At 35.4% G+C, this 20,578-nt stretch overlaps 1 protein-coding gene across 2 annotated transcripts in view; it reads right to left on the reverse strand.

Moving 5' to 3' along the window:
* LOC150109375 (ubiquitin carboxyl-terminal hydrolase 46-like) overlaps positions 1–20,578 on the reverse strand; it is a 111,370-nt gene that overhangs the window by 27,574 nt on the left and 63,218 nt on the right. For both annotated transcript variants that reach the window (XM_090407786.1, XM_090407779.1), the window contains exon 5: positions 18,660–19,111. In XM_090407786.1, coding sequence (XP_090263912.1) covers positions 18,660–19,111 — 452 coding nt within the window. The remainder of the gene's footprint in view (positions 1–18,659; positions 19,112–20,578) is intronic.

Genomic DNA, 20,578 nt, shown 5'->3' on the forward strand with positions numbered 1-20,578 from the left:
TTGTGTGGGAGTGACTATGTAAGCATTGTTGCATGGGGGGGGGGAGAGATGAGCACTAAGTTGTGGTCAGAATTACCCAGGGGGCTCACTACATTCACTGCATATTTGGAGGGGTCATTAGTAAGGAATAGATCTAGGGTATTTGGGTGGTGGTTTGGGTTATCTGGTATTCTGGTCAGTTTTTGAACAATTTGTGTGAGGTCATTAGTGACTGCCAATGTTTCAGAATCTCTGCCTGCAGGATCTGTATAACTGAAAGAGGAAAGCCAATTGGTGTTATGCACATTGAAATCACCCAGGAAGATGATTTCGCTGTTAGGAGAGTGGTACTGGAGAAAATCAACTTTTAAGGAGAGGAAATGAAAGCGCTCAGAGTGATTAGTGGTATTAGGAGAGTGATAGAGACAGCAGATGAATTTGACTGAGTGGGGGGTCGGGGATATCTTCAGCCAAAGAAGGTTGAAGCCAGGTGATTCTAAGTTAGTTGCTCTCTGGCAGGATATGTCAGAGCAGATATATGCACAGATGCCACCCTTGAGTCAAAAGGAGTTAAATAGTGTATAGTTAGGAAGGTTGAGATGAATAGTGCTGGGGGAAGGTGAGATTTGAGTTTCTGTTAAGAAGAGTAGGTGGGGTTTGGTGGATTGCAGATGGTAGTGGATGCTATTAAGGTTGGAGTTGAGGCCACAGATGTTGGTGAAGTGGATATGCAAGGTTCTGTGAGGCATGGATTTTACCCCAAGGGTCTTGCACGTTTCCTATGCAGTGCCTGCATACTGGTGTTCTTGATGGCTACTAGTGGCATCACTTGGTTTTTGTACTAGTTTGGATTGTTTGTAGTATATCACCCAACTGTTGTTTCCATTTTGGCGTTTTAATTCTAGTTGTTTTCGGAGTTGGCATCTTTGTTCTCTCTGGGCAAAGGTTAAATCAGATCGAGCATGTATGCGTGACAGGGCGCAAGTGTCCTTTAGCTTGTTGTTTATCGCTGTTATAAATTTCGTAGTGTTTATTGGTGAGTCGCAAGTCACTTTCACAAAACGTGGAAAGTTTGTTCCGTCCTTTCTTTTGTTTATAGGTCCGATACAGTGGCATTTGACGATATTTCTGGGATCAAAATTGCATTCTCCTGCAAGTTTGCCAAAGTCTTCTTTTAAGGATTTACCGTTTTTCATCGGAAAGTTCAGGATAACAGCATTGAGTTTACTATTTTCAGCCTCGAGCGACTGAAGTTTGTTAGCAGGCATGGGCTCTGGTCGTTGAGCGTCTCGAGCTTAGTTTCCAACTTTCTGATTTTGGAGGAGAAGGTATCGATCACGGTATTAAGCTGTTGCTCAAGGTTATTGACTCTTTTGCCTAGGTTTAGTATTTATTTTACGGAAAGGAGGCACGTCGTACAGAAGTAAGGCTGGTTTAGATTGGTAAAAAGCTTGTGTGCCGATTCATTTATTTTCGCGCAGGAAATATGTAGCCAGTTGCAACAGAAATCACACAATATACCTTTTTTCCTTTCTTTGACTTCTGTTTCACAGCTGTGGCACTTCGTAATGTCATTCGGTTTGTTGATGAACGGCAACGTGACGCTGACAGGACTCAAGGTGATCTCGAAGTCTAAATGTTGAAGAGGAACACCTAAGGTGTAATGAAAGTAAACTTTCATTATGGAATTTACCTGTGCTGTATTTGTTAGGAGTAAGAAGAAAATATCTGTCCAGTGTATCCTAAATGGCAGGTACAATAAGTCCTTGACTTATGAAGTTAATTCGTTCTGAAGGTTTCCATGCGAGTTGAAAATCCACCCAATCCTTTCTTTTCCTTTAGTATATAGACGATCTGCTCTCTCAAATTTCCAATCATATCCATAGCTTTGCCATTCCTACTTTTCATTCAACAAATCTTGTAGTCAGCGCCGGATTTACATATAAGCTAAAAAAGCTACTACAGCTTAGGGCCTCGCAATCTGCCAGGGCCTCGAATAAAAAATCCAGCTGATGTAATTTAAAACAGTAGGGGGCCTCTGGGTTTTGTATAGCTTAGGGCCTCAGCAAGTCTAAATCCAGCCCTGCTTGTAGTGCTCAAGTATTAGAATCCTCAAGATATACCATGACTGATGATCCAAACTCAGATCTACTAGCTATATCCCAGTGGGGCAAGGATGATCTTGTAAACTTCAATGCAACCAAAACTCAGTCCTGTCTGATCTCTTGCAAGAAAGTGATCACATCCCTCCCTTCCCCTTACCTTCAGTAATACTGAGATATTCAAACACAATCAGATTTCTCTACTCGGACTGAACTGCACCTCCAATCTTTCCTGGAGGTGCAGTTCAGTCCGAATTCTCTTTCTACTCTATACACAGCCATGGAATATTGCGCTCATATATTTGGGATGGAGCACCAAAATCCTCTCTAAAATTGCTCGATTCTATCCAGAAGAGGGCAATCCGGCTAATTAATGATCCCTCTCTCACAGATGTTCAGTTTCAGCCTTGTGCCTCTTCTACTGATACTTTCATGGACAGTGCTCTGTTGATTTCACCACTGCTATCCCTCCACTCTCCTCCAAAATCATTAAAACAAGAGCCACTGCTAACCAACATCATTTTACAGCCTATTACGAAACTCACCGAACCAACCTCACTGCTTCTTCCTTCATCCCATCTACTTCTGTCCTTGGGAACAGTCTCCTCCACTCTGCCCTCCCCAAAAATTACAACATTCAGCTGTTCAAACAAAATGTGAACAAATTCCTTTCTTCTATTCCTCTTGCTCAAACACACTGCACTAATGTGCTATAGGTCTTGTGGCCTTTCACGAGTGGATCAGATATTAAAAAAAAAAACTTTATTATAAAAATTAGGCAATTACTAAGGCAAGCCATATCCTTCACAAAGCAATATTGACTCTTATGAAGTACCACATTCCTATCCACCGAGTCCTGAATTCTCCTTGACTAATTTGTCTGGTTTCCACCACTCTTACAGGCACTTGTCCTAAGTAATAGAAATGCAAAATCTCTACAGGGATATTGGCCCATAAATGACAGAATCATAACAGCCAAAATAACTGTACAACCATTCAACCTGTATATTATCCAAGCATATGCACCAACCCAAGATCACCCAGATGAAGAGTTGGAACAATTTTATGAAGACATCCAAACTGCAATCTCCAGTGCTAAGTCAGATGATGTTATTATACTGATGGGCAACCTAAATGCAAAAGTGGGCTCAGAAAAAATCTCATTTTGCATGGGAAACCAAGGGCTTGGAATCAGAAATGAAAGAGGTGAAAGATTAATTCAATTCTGTGAAACCAATGACCTAATAATTGCCAACACACTGTTTAAACATCCTCTCAGAAGACTATATACCTGGACAAGCCCTGGGGACATCTATAGAAACCAAATTGATTATATAATAATAAGCAAAAGATTCCGAAATGCAATAACACAAACAAAAACATATCCTGGAGCAGACATAGGATCGGACCACAACCCAGTGATTGCAAAAATCAAAATAAAACTTAAGATACCAAGCCAACCATTCATAAGAGTAACTTATAATTCAGACTTACTTAACAACCAAGAAGTTAAAGACTGCTTTATAAAGGAATTCACAGAATCCCTTAACAAGTCTGACACCACAACTCACACAGAAAATAGAACGCCAATTAATGAAATTAACATGAACTGGCAAACATTCAAGAATAGCATCAATGAAGCAGCCAAAAATACACTCCCACAATTAAAAAGGAAAAGGAATAAACCATGGATGAAAGAAAAAATACTGACGTTGATGGAACAAAGAAAAAAGTTAAAGAATAAACCTGAATATAAAAGCATGAATAAAGAAATAAAAAAAGAATGCAGGAAAGCCAAAGAGGAATGGATTAAATATAAATGTATAGATATAGAAAACCTTGATAGAAAACACAGAAGCAGAGAAATGCATGAAAAGATCAGAGAAATGACAAGCAGGACAAATACAGCAAACCATGCAAGTGTCATTAGAGACTCAAGAGACCATATTCTAATGGATAAAAAAGAAATCATGGAAAGATGGATTGAATACACAAGGAAATTATATGAACAACAAAGAAATGATATTCCTGAACAGACTGATTTAGAAGGACCATCCATTTTACTCTGTGAAGTTGAAAATGCTGTCAGAAAACTAAAACCACATAAAGCTGCAGGAATAGAAAACATCTTGGCAGAATGGTTGAGGGCTCTCGATGAAGGAGGACTGAAATTTCTAACAAAATTATGCAATAAAATATACGAGACTGAATTTCTACCCAAAGATATTAATCACTCAATTTTCGTTCCAATTCCCAAAAAAAACAAACTACAAGATGTGAAGAGTTCAGGACAATCAGCCTCATCAGTCAAGTATCAAAAGTCCTCCTATACGTTATTCTTGACAGAAATAAAAGAAAAATAAACATAGAAATAAAAGAAAAATAAACATAGAAATAAATGATACACAAAGTGGCTTCAAGGAAAATGTAGGTACAAGAGAAGGTATTTTCAACGTCAGAACCATCATAGAAAGATATCTAGAAAAACAAAAAGATGTGTACCTCTGCTTCGTAGATTACAAAAAGGCATTTGACAATGTCCAACATGAACAATTAATTGAAATCCTTTCAAAAGTAGGCATGGATGGAAAAGACATTAGGCTATTAACTAATCTTTACTGGGAACAGACTGCATCTTTTGAGAATAAATAGAGAGACCTCAGAAGAATTCCCAGTTCAGAAAGGTATGAGACAAAGCTGTGTCTTTTCTCCGATTTTCTTTAACCTATACACAGAAGAAATATTTAATAAAATTAGTAACCTTAAAGGAATCACTGTAGGGGGCAGAAATATTAATAACCTAAGATATGCAGATGACATGGTTCTTCTAGCTGAAAACAAATATGACCTCAAAACTCTTATAGATGAAACCTTCAAGTATAGCAAACAGTATAGCCTCAGTTTCAATTTTAAAAAGACAAAAATCATGATAATTTCAAATGAAAAGAAAATACCAAAAATATGCATCGATATAAAAGGAAATAAATTAGAACAGGTGCAAAAATACATATACCTCGGACACTTGATCACAGAGAATGGCAGGACAGAAGATGAAATTAGAAAAAAGATTGAAATTGCAAGGTCAACTTTCAACAGTATGAAAAATCTACTAACATCTCGAGAATTAAATCTGAAAACAAGACTAAGAATCTCCAAATGCTACATATGGTCTACGTTATTATATGGAGTAGAGACATGGACACTCTCCAATCTGAGTGTGAAAAAACTGGAGGCCTTTGAAATGTGGATGCTGCGAAGAATTATGAGAATATCATGGAAAGAAAAAAAGACAAATGAAGAGGTATTAAAGATGGCAGGTGTCAACAGGAGCATGATGAAAGAAATTAAAAAGAGAAAAGTCAGATATTTTGGACATATTCTGAGACATAACTGCCTACAAAGGACACTTCTCAGAGGAACTGTTGAGGGAAAGAGAAAGAGAGGAAGACAAAGACTGGAGTGGATGAAAAATATAGAAGACTGGACCTATCTCTCATATGAGGAATGCAGCAGAGAGGTGCAGAATAGGACATGGTGGAGACACATGGTAGTCAATCTCTTGGAGGGAGAAGACACCTGACAGGACAGGTACTGATTGCCCAATCTTAGAGGCAACTGCACCATAAGTTGGGGAAGCTTTTCCATTAAGCAGATTTTGTGTCTGATGACATGATCTTATATATATTTTTTTACAGAAGATATTCCAACCCAAAAATACCTTACTGAGATTCTTTTTAGAATTTCCTCATAACCCAAATGACCAGCATGATTCTACTTTATGATAATAGGAATCAAATTAAATGGGATAATCATCTTTAAAGAGAACCCACAATTTTGATCTTTTAGATATAAGCACATCATGCTCATCAAAAGTCTACACCTATAGGCAAAACCTTTAGTCCTATTTCAGATTTTTAAATATTATACCCAGTTTTTTGTGCAGCTCTGCAACCTTCAGAATCAAACTCCACAAGGTCATCTCTTAAGTGAGAAGATTCAGCCTGAGTGAAACAACATTTAATTCACTAGATAAAGATTTTACCTTTCTTGATATAGATTCATATTGGCTTCAAATAACTTCTGTAATGATTGGATTCTTGGGGAATGCACATTTTGAAACTGAATTCCATTGACTAATAATTCTGGCCTTGTAAAAAATGAAATATCTATGAATTTGTAAGAAAATCCTCTCCAAGGCTATTTCAAGTGATAATTTGAAATTTACCAGTGGAAAAAAACAGCCCTTGAGGAAATATTGTTCATAAAATAAGGAGATGCCAAAATCAGGGAATTCAATCTTAACAGATATACTTTTAGAAGCATGTAATTCCTGATAAAATATTCCCTTTAATTATATTTCCATATCCAGTTTTTTTTAACATCCTCACATAAAATAAATACTGTGGTGGCTCTCTAATTGAAGGTAATCTTCTCTAATCAAAGTCAAAAAAGAAAGGCATGTAATAAGGGAAGTAAAGACTCCTGTCATACCACCAACTGAGGCATTAAAGATTCTGTTTTTCAGTTATGTTTAAAGTTGCCCTAAGTTTTAAATAAGATATCTGTTGTCTGATTTCAGTACTAGTTAAACTAGGATTTATTTTGACATCTTCACCTGAAGCCTCTAACATAATAAAGTTCTTAAAACAATTACTCTGTTTAGGCTGTTCACTCATCTTTGTCAGAGATGAGAATTCAGCACTACAGTATTTTGAAACCTGACCTCATTTATTATATCTAAAACGCTTAATATCACTCATCAGAAAGATTTTGTTTTCTATGCTTAGATTAGGATCTTCTCTTAATTGTTCTATATCAGATAGTTTTCCCAATTTAAATTTGTTAATCAAAAATGCAAGTTGTCTAATTCTGTACGTGATCTTCTTTTCAACCTTCTTCTACTTATTATTTTTATTAAGAGAGACCTCCAGGGAGTCAGGGACTCATCAAGGGAGGACCACACTACATGCACCAGTCACCATACTTTTTGAATTCATTCACGCTGCTTGCACACACAACATCCAATGGCAATCCATTCCAATCACATACCACTCTATGAGGGAAAAATCTAGTCTTCACCCCTTCTTAGCAGCATTCATTCTCAGCTTCCAGGGATGAACTCTTGTCCTTTCCCTATCCCCCATAAAATGAAAAATTCCATCAACTGAAATCCTGTATGATCCTTTCAGAAGTTTATAAGTCTCAATCACATCACCCCTTCTTTCTCCTGTTTGCTAGTGTCAGCAGTCTACAAATTCTCAATCTGTCTTCATAATCAGTATTCCACAATCCTGATATAATTTTTAACATTCTGCTCTGCACTCTCTCTCCACTGTATCAGAATCACTATGGAAACTAGGAGATTAGACCTGTGCACAATAAAAAGAGGCAAAATAACATCTTTATATTTACATGTGAAAGTTCATTTCAACATTGCAATTACCTTTTGAGTTGAAATTGCAATCTACATGGCCCTGAACTTCAACTTCCTATCTATTAACACTCCAAGATCCCTAGCCTCATCAGTTTCTTCTAGCATAATCCCACCAATATAATACAACATTGGATATCTAATCATGCCAAAGTGAATGACTTTGCATTTACTGACATCCATTTTCCCATTCCCACAATTCCAGCCTATTCAAATCATTCTGTAAGTGATGGTAGAGTAATCAGCAGCATTCCTGATTACTCTACCTGTCTTTGCATCATCAGCAAATAGCTGTACATCATCTGTCAAATCCTTCCCAATATCATTAATGTACAGATTGAATAACAGTGGAACAAGGACCGATCCTTGTGGTACACCACTGGTTATCTTAAATCTTGCAGACTCACATCCCCTGTATAACACTTTTTGATATCTGTCAGTCAGCCGTCCTCTTATCCATGCTACTATTTTATAATCCAAACCCATATTCTCCAATTTATGCAAGAGTCTTCCATGCTGCATTCCTATTCTGTCAAATTCTTATCCAAATTTTCCTTAATGGATTTTAGTTCCTGGACTAAAGTTTCAGACAAACAAATGGGAATTGCTATTAGGGATTGCACCCATTTCTTTCTTTTGATATATATATATATATATATATATTTTTTTTTTTTTAATTTTACAAAATCATCATTACATTCAAGAGGCTTTCTTTATTTCTAGTGATATTGTCAAAGAATCTAGAGATATTGTCAAATATCAAGAACGTCCTGCTTACAGATTTTTTTGTTTAAGCTCTGCCCTTAATTCATTTCTACACTGAAGAAACAAAAGTGTCTTTTATGAGGTTATAATCCACATCAATAAAACTATATAATAAAGCAATGAGTACTATAAAAAACGAGATGCACTCATTAGGATTCTACATGCAAGACTGAACCATTCATAAGTTGGAGCATAATTACAATTTTCTAGATTTCTAGAAAACTGATCAATAAGTAATGATTTAAAAGCTTCATAACTGTTAACCTTTCAAAATCAGACTGAATACTGAGCAAAAATCTTTGCCCTTCCTTGGAGTTTGGATTTAGCAACAATAATTGCATTTCCCTAATGTTTTCACCAACTCAATAGATAAGAATGGTTTATATTTTCATTCACATCTGCTGAAAAATTCTGGATGGTATATGCTAAATTTATGAAATGAGCAAAATTTTCATTTTGCAAGGATGAAACTGAATCACCAATAGATTTCATGCAATTTTTATAAAACTATCGATGCAAATTTATAAGTAATCAATATATATTTGCTAAGTTATCCTAGTTTAGAAAACTGAAACTTTTCTTTTGTTTCCATTTACTTAAATACTACCTTATTATATTTTAAGTTAATGTTTAAAAATCCTATCAGTTGACTGGTTCAGTGCATAATTTTCTAATGGGTAATATGAGATTCTATTGATTATGCCAATGTAAAATTTATGGTGTGAAATGTACATCACAACAAGATATTCTCCTAAAGTCACACATCTCAACTATAATACTTTTCTTAAAATGAGTAACATATATTAAGTCTTGATTAAGGCAGTGTCCAGGTCATGAATTCTTTTTATCTTGAATCTACCCATTCAAATATGGCTACTCAAAATACAACACTGTTTAAATATCTTCTCATAGAATATTCCAATTCTAAGTCAGGTTTACATAAATTAGATGAATCAAATGTAATTACTTCTCAAGGCAGAATGTCTATTTGAACACCATGTTAATGTTCTGTCAAAATCATGTTTTTCCTTATGTCCTTGCAACACTAATGAGGATAGGAGAGACATATGTTTAAGGGAAAACTGTTTCTAAAGATGTAATATTCCACTGAAGTAATTATTCTTCCTTGTACTCTCACAAAATTACTATAAAACTGAAAGAGAGAGAGAGAGAGAGAGAGAAACTTGTTGAAAATTACTTCTAAACACTAAATGTTAATAAGAATGAAATACAGTGTTCCATTAAATATATCCTTATATAACCACTAAAAACAGGGAGAAAGATATATAGCTTGTTCCTTCTTCACAACGAAGTCAGAATATCCCAATACTATATTACCTATGACATTATACTCTGAATAAATTCCTTAATTAGAAGAAAATTTCTGTAACACCATTATGGGCAAATGCCAAAAATTTCACCATTTACCTACAAAGAATAAATAGCTGATGATAGGACACACTAGAAAGAAATTATTTTCTTAATCTTAGCAAAATACAGCATAGATAAATTCCACAATGACAGCTTACTATTAAAAGAGATATTACTCAGCGCTTTACTTTATCCACATGATTCATGACTTATTTTTCACGGTATTAACAACACCACAAACACTTTTATCAACAAAGATGTTTTATTAACGCTTATATTTCGCTTTTTTATATTTATTATAAAAAAAAAAAAACAGTTATCCAGGAGTTTTTCTTAGGATAACCGTTTCCCAAATTTTTGGCAAATTAATGCAACCATATTTGTTAAGGTTGGGAGAATTCTTCAAAGCCATTGCCGACTCAAAAAATAATCTTTCAGATCTATAATGACTCCTAAATAGCACATTCATTTTCCTCCATCTAATCCTGTGTGAAGGAGTGTCCAATGTGTGGTCTGCCAGTCCCGACTTGCCATAGTAATAGTAGCGAATGTATCTTTCATGTTCTTCCAGGCAGATGTTCACTGATCTTCCTGTTTGCCCATAATAGGCCAAATCACAGTCACACAGAACATACACTCCTGGATGTGCTAAAGGGTGAAGCTTAGGCGAGCGGATCAGAGTTGCCAGCTTGACATGAGGTTTGAAAGTGGTGCGAAGGCCATGTTTCAACAATACTTTGGCTATCTTTTCCGATGTACCTCTGATATGCTATCAACTATGGGGCGTAGGGGAATATTAGTTTTGTGGATTTTTGGTAATCCATAAATACAGGGTAGTTTAACATGAATTGGTTTTATTTTCCTGATAATTTCTTTGGGCCATGATGTCACTTTTTTCAGTAATTTTCGGACTTTTTTCTTTTGAGACATCGTAGGGTCTCGATGTATAATTTGATATGTGGAACTGTCGCATATCAGATCTTGCATTTTTCTGTTATACTCTTCTTTATTCATGATAACTGTTGCATTTCCTTTATCAGCTTTTGTAATAATAATATTTTTATTATTATATAACTTTTTTAGGGCAGTTATTTGCTTACGTGGCATATTGCTTTTTGGAGGCTTAGCCTTCTTTATAATACTTGCTATATCTAGTCACACGTTATTGGCCATTGCTGGCGGAAGATCGTGGATACCCCGTTCTACTTTCATCATAAGTTCTAGTTTAGGAATTTGTTTGGGCGTGACGGCAAAGTTATGTCCTAGACTGAGAGCGTTCTTGGCTTCTTCAGTGAGTGTTTCCGACGATAGGTTTACGACCACGTGGTCTCGTTGAAGTTGCGGTCGGGACTTCGTATGTTGGCGCTGTTGTAGGAGTTCATATATCTTTAGGTGTTTGCTTTTTACTTTTGTGAATTCTTTTTTTGCTGCAACTTTGGAGATGTGCTGTATTGGAGACAATCCATATGGAAATATGGAAACAGTCCATATTTCAGGATTTAACACGTTGATTAGTTCTTGTTGTAGAGCTGTGATAGAGCTGTTTAGCTTACTAAGCTCTATGCGAGTAGTGGCAATTTGTTCTCGAAGAAGCGCTAAACTCCTCTACTTGTGTAAAAAATTCAATCCATTTCAAAACACTGGTTAAAAATCTAATCCTAAAGATTCAGACATAATGGTTAGTTTCAATGTCACTCCCTTATTTACCAATGTACCACTTATAGACACTCTTGATTTAATCAAGTCTAAATTTCCCCCAGATATTTTTGAATTATTTCAATTTACCATGAATGCAGGTTACTTTACATGGGTGGGAAAATTCTACAAACAGATTAATGGTACTGCTATGGGTATCCCCCCCTCTCCCCCCGTTAGCAAATTTTTACATGGAACACTTTGAAAACAAAGTACTTACCACAGCTTCATACAAGCCACAAGTGTGGTTATGCTATGTAGATGATGTGTTTGCCATCTGGCCCCATGGATAAGACACTTTGGATGTTTTTGTCACCTACCTAAACAGCCAACACCCCAAAATTCACTTCACAGTAGAAAAAGAATCAAATAACTGTTTACCATTTTTTGACACATTTGTCACCCGCCTTTCAGATGTATCACTATCTTTTTCTATTTACAGAAAGCCTACACATACAGGAAGATACCTACAAACAATCACATCATCATCCAGTCCAACAGTACGGCATTTTAAAAACACTTACACACAGAGCCAGAGCCATTTGTTCTAATGATACAGTTCTGACTACTGAACTCCAATACCTGCGCCATACATTCTTAGCCAATGGCTACAATCCCTACAAAATAGATAAAATACTACATAGGCCCATTACTCTGCCCTCCCCTAATACACAACATGACCATTTCTATTCCCTATATCAGAGGTACATCGGAAAAGATAGCCAAAGTATTGTTGAAACATGGCCTTTGCACCACTTTCAAACCTCATGTCAAGCTGGCAACTCTGATCCGCTTGCCTAAGGATAAACTTCACCCTTTAGCACATCCAGGAGTTTATGAAGTTCCATGTGACTGTGACTTGGCCTATTATGGGCAAACAGGAAGATCAGTGAACATCTGCCTGGAAGAACATGAAAGATACATTCGCTACTATTACTGTGGCAAGTTGGGACTGGCAGACCATGCTTTGAGCACTCCTTCACACAGGATTAGATGGAGGAAAACGAATGTGCTATTTGGGAGTCATTATAGATCTGAAAGATTATTTTTTGAGTCGGCAATGGCTTTGAAGAATTCTCCCAACCTTAACAAATATGGTTGCATTAATTTTGGGAAACGGTTATCCTAAGAAAAACTCCTGGATAACTGTTTTTTTTTTTTTTTCCCGTTAGAGGGCACCAAAAAATAGGACTTTAGATCTTTTGTCTTTTGCAATTATATTGTTTCACTCACTCACTGTCACGTTTACAAGTGTGTTGTGCTCTGATGATGCTGAGTTGAAAATCAGCGAAATATAAGCATTAATAAAACATCTTTGTTGATAAAAGTGTTTGTGGTGTTGTTAATACCATGAAAAATAAGTCATGAATAACCATCAATACCTAAGCTTATCTGTTAGATTATCCAGATGATGATGAACTCCTAAACAAATCCAGCACAAGTCTGCAGGAATTCCTACTAAATAAATTTGATATGAAAATCAGCAATAGACAAAGACTCTAAAAATAGGCAGGAACATTGAAAATATCAACTTACCTGAATGGAGAACCTACAGAACAAGTAAAACATTTCAGCTATTTAGGTACAATTTTAGTGAAGATGGCAAATTAAATATGGAAATAGACAACAGAATTAGCTAAGCTGGTATGGCAGGGAATCAACTAAATAAATTTTTCTATGGAATAAGAGACAAATTAGTCAAAATACTCAATTACTATCTGTATACAAGACAGTGTTCAAATCAATTTTAACTTATGGATCTGAGAGCTGAACTATAAAAAACACTCATTATTTCTTTCGTACACAATTACAATAAACATCTCTCTCTCTTCCCCCTTCTCACTGGTCACATGACTCCCAATGAATCAGATTAGTTGGTGTAAGTTCCAAACCAAAATGTCTGAAGTATCCATTTTTCACTATCATGTATAATGTTTCACAAAATGACATTTTTACTTTTTCATAAGATAGTATTTTTATATCAATCAATGAAATTTAAATGGAGAATGTTACCTTATGCATACTCCCTCCCATTTTGAAGAAAATTTACCAAAAATCCCAAACTAAATAAATTCATAAGGTAAGGGCAAATATAAAGAACATGGCTGACTGCTTTATAGAAAATTTCTTGTGTATAACTCAGTAGCTTAGCTGGTAAAAGTCACTGCTTGTTTGCCACAATGGATGTGAATTCAAATTTGCACAAGGCATGAATGTTTGAAAAACGCATCTCCGAATGAGATTATACAGTTCCTTGAATTTATATACAATTTGCTGTAAATCAATCAGTATCTTTTTTTTTAAACCTTGATGAATCAGGTCCAGTTATACAAAAGTCATGTATTTAATGTGAATAAAACAGCAGAACATGTAGCTATCATTGGATTATTATTATTACTGAAAGTTAGTGTCTGCTATATGTACTGCACTGAGATAGTGCTGAACAATTCAAGTTTTAATCTCTACTAGTTGCATGTGCATTATAATACACTTCTTCAGAAGAGTGAAATTAAAAAACTGAACTGATATTGCAATGACTGGTTTTATAACAAGCAATATAATAGTATCAGTAATACAGAATGTTTGAAAGAGACTAACAGCATCATGCATGTATGATTCACAATGTATTATGATCAGCAATATGATGTGCAGAATGTCTGAGATCTGCATGTACCATCACTGATCTAATATATGCTATCTACTAATAACTGTCTGGATACTTTAGCAATTTACAATTGATACTAGCAGGGGGAACAGTAATATCGGATATGTCCACCTTTGGCTCTGATCACCTCCTGTATCCTTTGAAATTTGTATAAATTGGACAAATAGACAGCTCCCAAGTCAGTGCAACTGTGTCCGGGTGAAATGGCTGCAAGAAGGGAACCGACAGTTTGAAAGGTGTTGTCATAGGATGCCATATTGCAGGCCTATCTGTTCGGCAAATTATTGACAAACTTGGCTATCCCAAGTCAACAATCAGTGATGCCATACTGAGATGGAAGCACATGGAGTTAAATGCAAGTGCTATCTGCAGTGGACAACTCACCAACTATGAAGAATAATATGCAAAACTTTCATTTGTCTGTCGACATGTTGAATGTGGAGTTCTGGGCATCGACTGAAACACGAATATGCACAAAAAAATTCACAGCAGAGGTTCACAATATGGGGATTTCCATGGTAGGAGTGCAGCATGCACACCCCACATTACTTGAACCAACATGTTGCATCATCTTCAGTGGTGCAAAGAGTGCAGGACGTGGAAGGTTGGAAAGCTGTGTTATGGAGCGGCGAATCACATTACATCCTCTATCAGGCAGATGGATGGGTGCAGGTGTGGTTGATGCCTGGTGAATGTCTCTTGAAAGAATGTGTAACCCAATTATGAAATTTGGAGGTGGTGGTGTGATGACAAGGTCCTATTTTTTCTGATTTAGCCGTAGACCACTGTTTGGTGTACCATGAACATTGAATACCAAGAATTACCTGACCATTCTGGACAATGCAATGTTTATGCTTCCTACTTTGTGGTGTTTCTACAGAACTCACCATTGTCTCTTTTAGCAAGACAATGCACTGTGTCATGAGGCTGCTGCTGTAACTGTGTGGTTTGTAGATATGAAAGTCACCACACTTGACTGGCCTCCACAGAGCCCTGATTTCAATCCTAATGACCATCCATGGAATGAACTGGAGCATCGGATGAGGTCAACAGTTCAGGACCTCATTACATGTGTACAGGAAGACTGATCCAAAATATCCATTGATTGTTATTGTACACTTGTGGAGTGTATATGACTGTATACACTCCATACACTGCTGCAGTCATTGCAGCAAAAGGAGGTCCTATATCTTATTAAGGTGGTTGTCATAACTGTTTGTTTTTCACACTATGATGTCTGTAGACTTTTCAGCTCTTTTGTGGGAGCTGAATAAATTGGGAGTTCCTAGGATATTGCAATTCTTTTCTTTTAAGAAAAGAATTGCAATACACGTGATCAGCATTCATAGTGAAGAATTTATGGAGACACAACACGTGTTAGAATAATTACTTTACTTAACATTAAGCAAGTAACAATCAAATTTTGACCTCTGTATTGAGGTCATCATCATCAGGAAAATATACATATGTACAATACATAAATATAAAAGTAAAATTAATGTAAATGTTTGTTAATCATTTATCCTAGCCTGATCTCTGATAAAAAAAAAAAAAATTTCAGAACTACATTAAACAATTTCTACAGTCCTTTTGTAATGAGATTTTCTTCTGTCTGAGGTTGTTCTGGTTGCTATATTGGTTAAAGATGGGTCCTCCACATTCTTAGAACAAAATTGATGGCTGACTGAACAAAAATGATGGATTAATTATTCTAAGAATGTGGAGGACCCATCTCCAACCCATATAGAAATCAGAAGAACCCAAGACAGAAGAAAATGCTAATACGAAAGGACTGTAGAAATTGTTTAACGTAGTTCCGTTGTTTTTTTTTTTCCCTCACCAGAGGTCAGGCTAGGATAAATGATTAACAAACATTTAGATTAATTTTACTTTTGTATAGTGCAGCAGCATGTAGTTTGTATATTGTACATATGTATGTTTTTCTGATGATGACCTCAATACAGAGGTTGAAACGTCGATTATTACTTGCTTAATATTAAGTAATTATTCTAATCAGTGTGTTGTGTCTCCATAAATTCTTCACTATGAATTAGGATACTGCAAAATCACAATATAAATATAGCTGTGGAACAGATGGGATATCAGTTCGCATTTTGTGAGAATATACAGAGGAACTGATAATATCTCTTTTCAATGCCTTGGATTAGAAAAAGGACAAAATTTCTTTCTTTGTATAAGGGAGGTTCTAAGACTGCAGTAGCAAATTATAGACCAATTGGTTTCTCAGGAGTGGTGGTAAAAATACCGGAAGAATTGTTCAAAAACAGAATTCAATAACTGGTGGATAAAAATATTCTACAAGGATCACCATGGCTTTGTGAAGGTTGTGATGCCTTCGTAACTTAACAACATTTTATAATGAAGTGACAGCTGAATTGGATAAAGGAAATGGCTACATGATGATTTTGCAAAAGAATTTGACAGAATACCACATTGAGCTCTGTTACACAAATTAGAACAAATGGGAATGTATATGACACTGGTTATGTGGATAAGAGGGTGGCTTCTGGACAAATATCAAAAAGTGGATAAGGAGGAGCAGAATCCCAGAGAAAGCAGGTGACTAGTGGTGTGCTGCACAGTTCAGTACTAGGACTACTACTGTTTAATTTGTACATAAATGATATAGGAAATAATCTGAAAGGACATATTCGGTTTTTGTTGATGATGCAAAATTAGACAAAGTAATAGTAAATCAAGACGAGATGGAGAGTTTCATGTGGATGATTTAAATAGACTGTCAATATGGGCAAAATATAACAGGTGTCAATTTAATGTGAAGAAATGTGAAGTTATGCATTTTGGGATAAATTAATTACAAGCTGTGTACCACATTGATGGAGCTGTACTCCAGAAAACAGATGAAGCTAGGGATTTAGATGTGGTGGTAAACAGAGAGATGAAGTTAAGATGACGTATTGCTAAGGTAGCTGATAAGGTCATTTGGTTATTAAAGAACACACAAACAAGCAGAGATCAGGAAGTTGTTATTCCTCTTTATAAGGCACTGATACATCCACATTTGGATTACTGTGCTACTCAGGTCTTGTCTCCTGGATTTTTTGAGGATGAGGAAGTAGTGGAGAGGATTAAGACTAATATGGCGAGTGGTTTGTGGAATGTTCCCTATGAGGATAGATTGAGGGTGTGTGATTGCAGAAGTTCGTTGAGAGACGAAAAGGATATGATTAATATATACAAGTAATATAATATAGAATTAATTATTAATTAATATATACAATTTTCTTAAAGGATTTTATAAGATTCATGCAGGGGAAATGTTTCAGAACTTGGCTAGAGGTTGCAGAACAAGAGGTCATCCCTGAAAGTGAAGGTTTTGTTTGGAGAGTGGTGAACGAAAGGGATGGGTTGCCAGTGTCAGTTGTGACTGTTTTGTCTGTTAATAGGTTCAAGGAGAGGTATGATGATTGTATGGATAGTTCAAGTTTCCTGCAATGAGTCTTTGAGTAGGACTCTGCAATGAGACTCTAAGAGATGTCCATATAACAATAACAGATATTTTCTATATCTGAAAAAAAAAAGACTAAATCACTGCTTAATACTAACAATATTAAATGAACTAGTAAACATTTGATTAGAAAAGAGGTAAGTTTAATTAGTGAAAAATAACGTGCAAATTTATAAAATGACACACAAACTGGTGATGATTATCATGAATTAATAAATAATGCTATATAAAATAATTCATTTGCAAAAAAAAAAAAAAAAAGGACCATATCATTGAAGCATAATTCAAAGTGTGTTATAACTGCAAAATAAAACCAGATATTCAGTGCTTTATAGCAATATGCAATATTCAGTGAGATAATATATATATTAATATTAGTGATATATATATAGAGAGAAAGAGAGATATAGACAGACAGACAGCAGACATCTTATTATTCCTTCCCTCCTCTTTTACCTTGCAGTGTTGAGATTTTTTCTACATTTAACTGCTACTGTATCAAGGATAGATAAGGTGGTTAGCCCTATGCTTCCCAGTGTGTCCTAAGTCTGTAGATGAATGTGTTCGAGGGCCAATTTGCCTGTTCTGGGGGATGGAAAACATGAGTTTCCAGGCAAAAAAAAAAAAAAAAAAACCTACCTTTGTATGAGACCGGCTAACTCACCTTTAGTCAAAAGAGACCAGATAAAGGTTCCTCACTTCACTGACAGGAATTGAACCCAGATCTTTCTGACCAAAGGGCTTCATCCATACTGACCGAGCTATGAAGGCTCTCTCTCTCTCTCTCTATATATATATATATATACTGCATTTTAATGTGATGGTTCAAAGAAGATATCAGTGAAAGATTATAAGATAAAAGGGTTAAGGATGGATATCTCAAGCAATTAAAAACTCATAATAATGAGAACAATTAGAGAAAATGTTAAAAATTGATAACTTTGAACTGAATTATAATAGGCCAAATGATTATTTCCTTACTAAGAAATGAAAGAATTTTTAAATCCTAATGATAAAACATAAATAGAGAAGCGAAAGGGAAGAAAAAACTACAGAACTAGTTACTCACTATATTATAAAAATTCTGCTGTCTTGCATGCAATCCATGAAAAAATGTATTAATAATGAAATGAAATAAAATAAAATGAAAATTTTACCCACCTTTATCTTTTCCATAAGATTTTGTGTGCAGTGGATCAATCGATATTTTTATATCAGAAAAACATTCCACTTTCATTTGTATATTCTCGCATTCTAAACATTTTAATGTTTGATGCATTTTACCCTCAAATAAATTGACGAAGATTTCAGATTCTCTTTTTCTATTTATACTCTGCATGTTATCAATAGTTTGATTTTTTGCATTTACATCATTAGCTTCCAATGAAGACACATCACTAAGTCCATAAAAACTTGATCTATCATTCTTGCTGCTGATTTCTGTGAATGTTTCTTCAGTAGCATGGAGTTTTCGTTTTCTTTGGCATCTTGATGGAACATAATTAGAAAATACTTCATATTTCAAACAACACTGCGATATAGATGATACAAGCCACAGAAATAATTCATGAGCATCATGCTGTTGGTCAGCTTTAAAACAAGATGCAACTCTCCTATTAAAAAGAAAGTGAAATGATTCCATTACAGTTTAAAATCTTTTCTTTCCCTATGGATAAAATGTTATTTAACAATACAAGTTAGACAGAGAAATTCATTTTTGAAATTATGGATTCTACAACCATGTTAAAATAACTCTTTTTATTATCCTGATGTTTCAATCTTCATATCAAGATCATCATCTGGAGCATACATAAATACACAAGACAAGCTACGTTACATTTCAAACTGAAAGCTAGAGAAACAATGATTTGATCACGTGCTACTCACTGGCATGACCTCTGGTGAAGAAAAAAAAATAAAAAAATAAAAAATTACATCAAGCTAGATTTAATTTATAATTACATGAATAAACATTCTTTCTTACAGATTTTTTTCTTTAACAGTGATGTCCTATTTTTTAGTATTAAAGTTATTTTAGATTTAGGATCCTGGATTTTCTACAGTCCTATTTATGGTCATTCTTAGAGAGGAAGGATTTGTGGGACGAATATATGCCTTCCATATGTATGGGATTTTTATCATCATCATCATCATCATCATCATCAAATTCCTGCCATGTACCCTCAAGGGGTGTACAGGATATGACAGTACTACATGAAAAAATTACATCATTACTAACTTCCTATCTACAATTTTCCTCCAAATCAGTCTGTTACTTGTCAAGACTCCAACATTATCAGATCTTATGTTTCTATCGTCTAAGGCACTTTGTACCGTATCAATCCACCTATATCTTGGTCTTCCTCTGGGTCGTTTTCCTGCCAACCTGGCAGAGAACACTTGTTTTGCTAATCTTTCCTCTCCCATTCTATTTAAGTGACCATACCATCTGAGACTAGCTCTGCTAACGCATTCCTGGATGCTGACAATGTCAAGTTCTTTCCTAATATCCTCATTTTTAATATGATATTGCCATTGATGCCATCTGTTCACGCCTCTAATCTTTCTCAGGACTCTCATATCTGCAGTCTCTAGTCTTTGGTCAAGTGTTTTACTTCTGACCCAGCTCTCAGATCCATAAGTTAAAATTGGTTTGAACACAGTCTTGTATACAGCTAATTTAGTGTTCCGACTAATTTCTTTCTTATTCCATATGAATTTATTCAATTGACTTCCCACGATACCAGCTTTGCTGATTCTGTTGTCTATTTCTATATTTAGTTTACCATCTTCAGTAAAAATTGTGCCTAAGTAGCTGAAATGTTTTACTTGTTCCACAGGTTCACCATTCACAACACAGTTGACATTTTCAATGATTCTGCCTATTTTCATTGTCTTTGTCTTTTTATTGCTGACCTTCATACCATATCTATTACAACAGCTATTCAATTTAGTCAGAGAATCTTGCAGACTTGTAGCGGATTTATTTAGAAGTATAACATCATCCGCATAAAGCAAAGAGCTGACATTAACATCTCCAATTTTGATATCAGGTTTAATACCACATTCCTTCATAATGT

The sequence above is a fragment of the Typopeltis vanoorti genome, chromosome 2 (genome assembly GCF_054136105.1).
Source record: "Typopeltis vanoorti isolate ZY-2024b chromosome 2, IOZ_Tvanoo_1.0, whole genome shotgun sequence".
NCBI classification, from domain to species: Eukaryota; Metazoa; Arthropoda; class Arachnida; order Uropygi; family Thelyphonidae; genus Typopeltis; species Typopeltis vanoorti.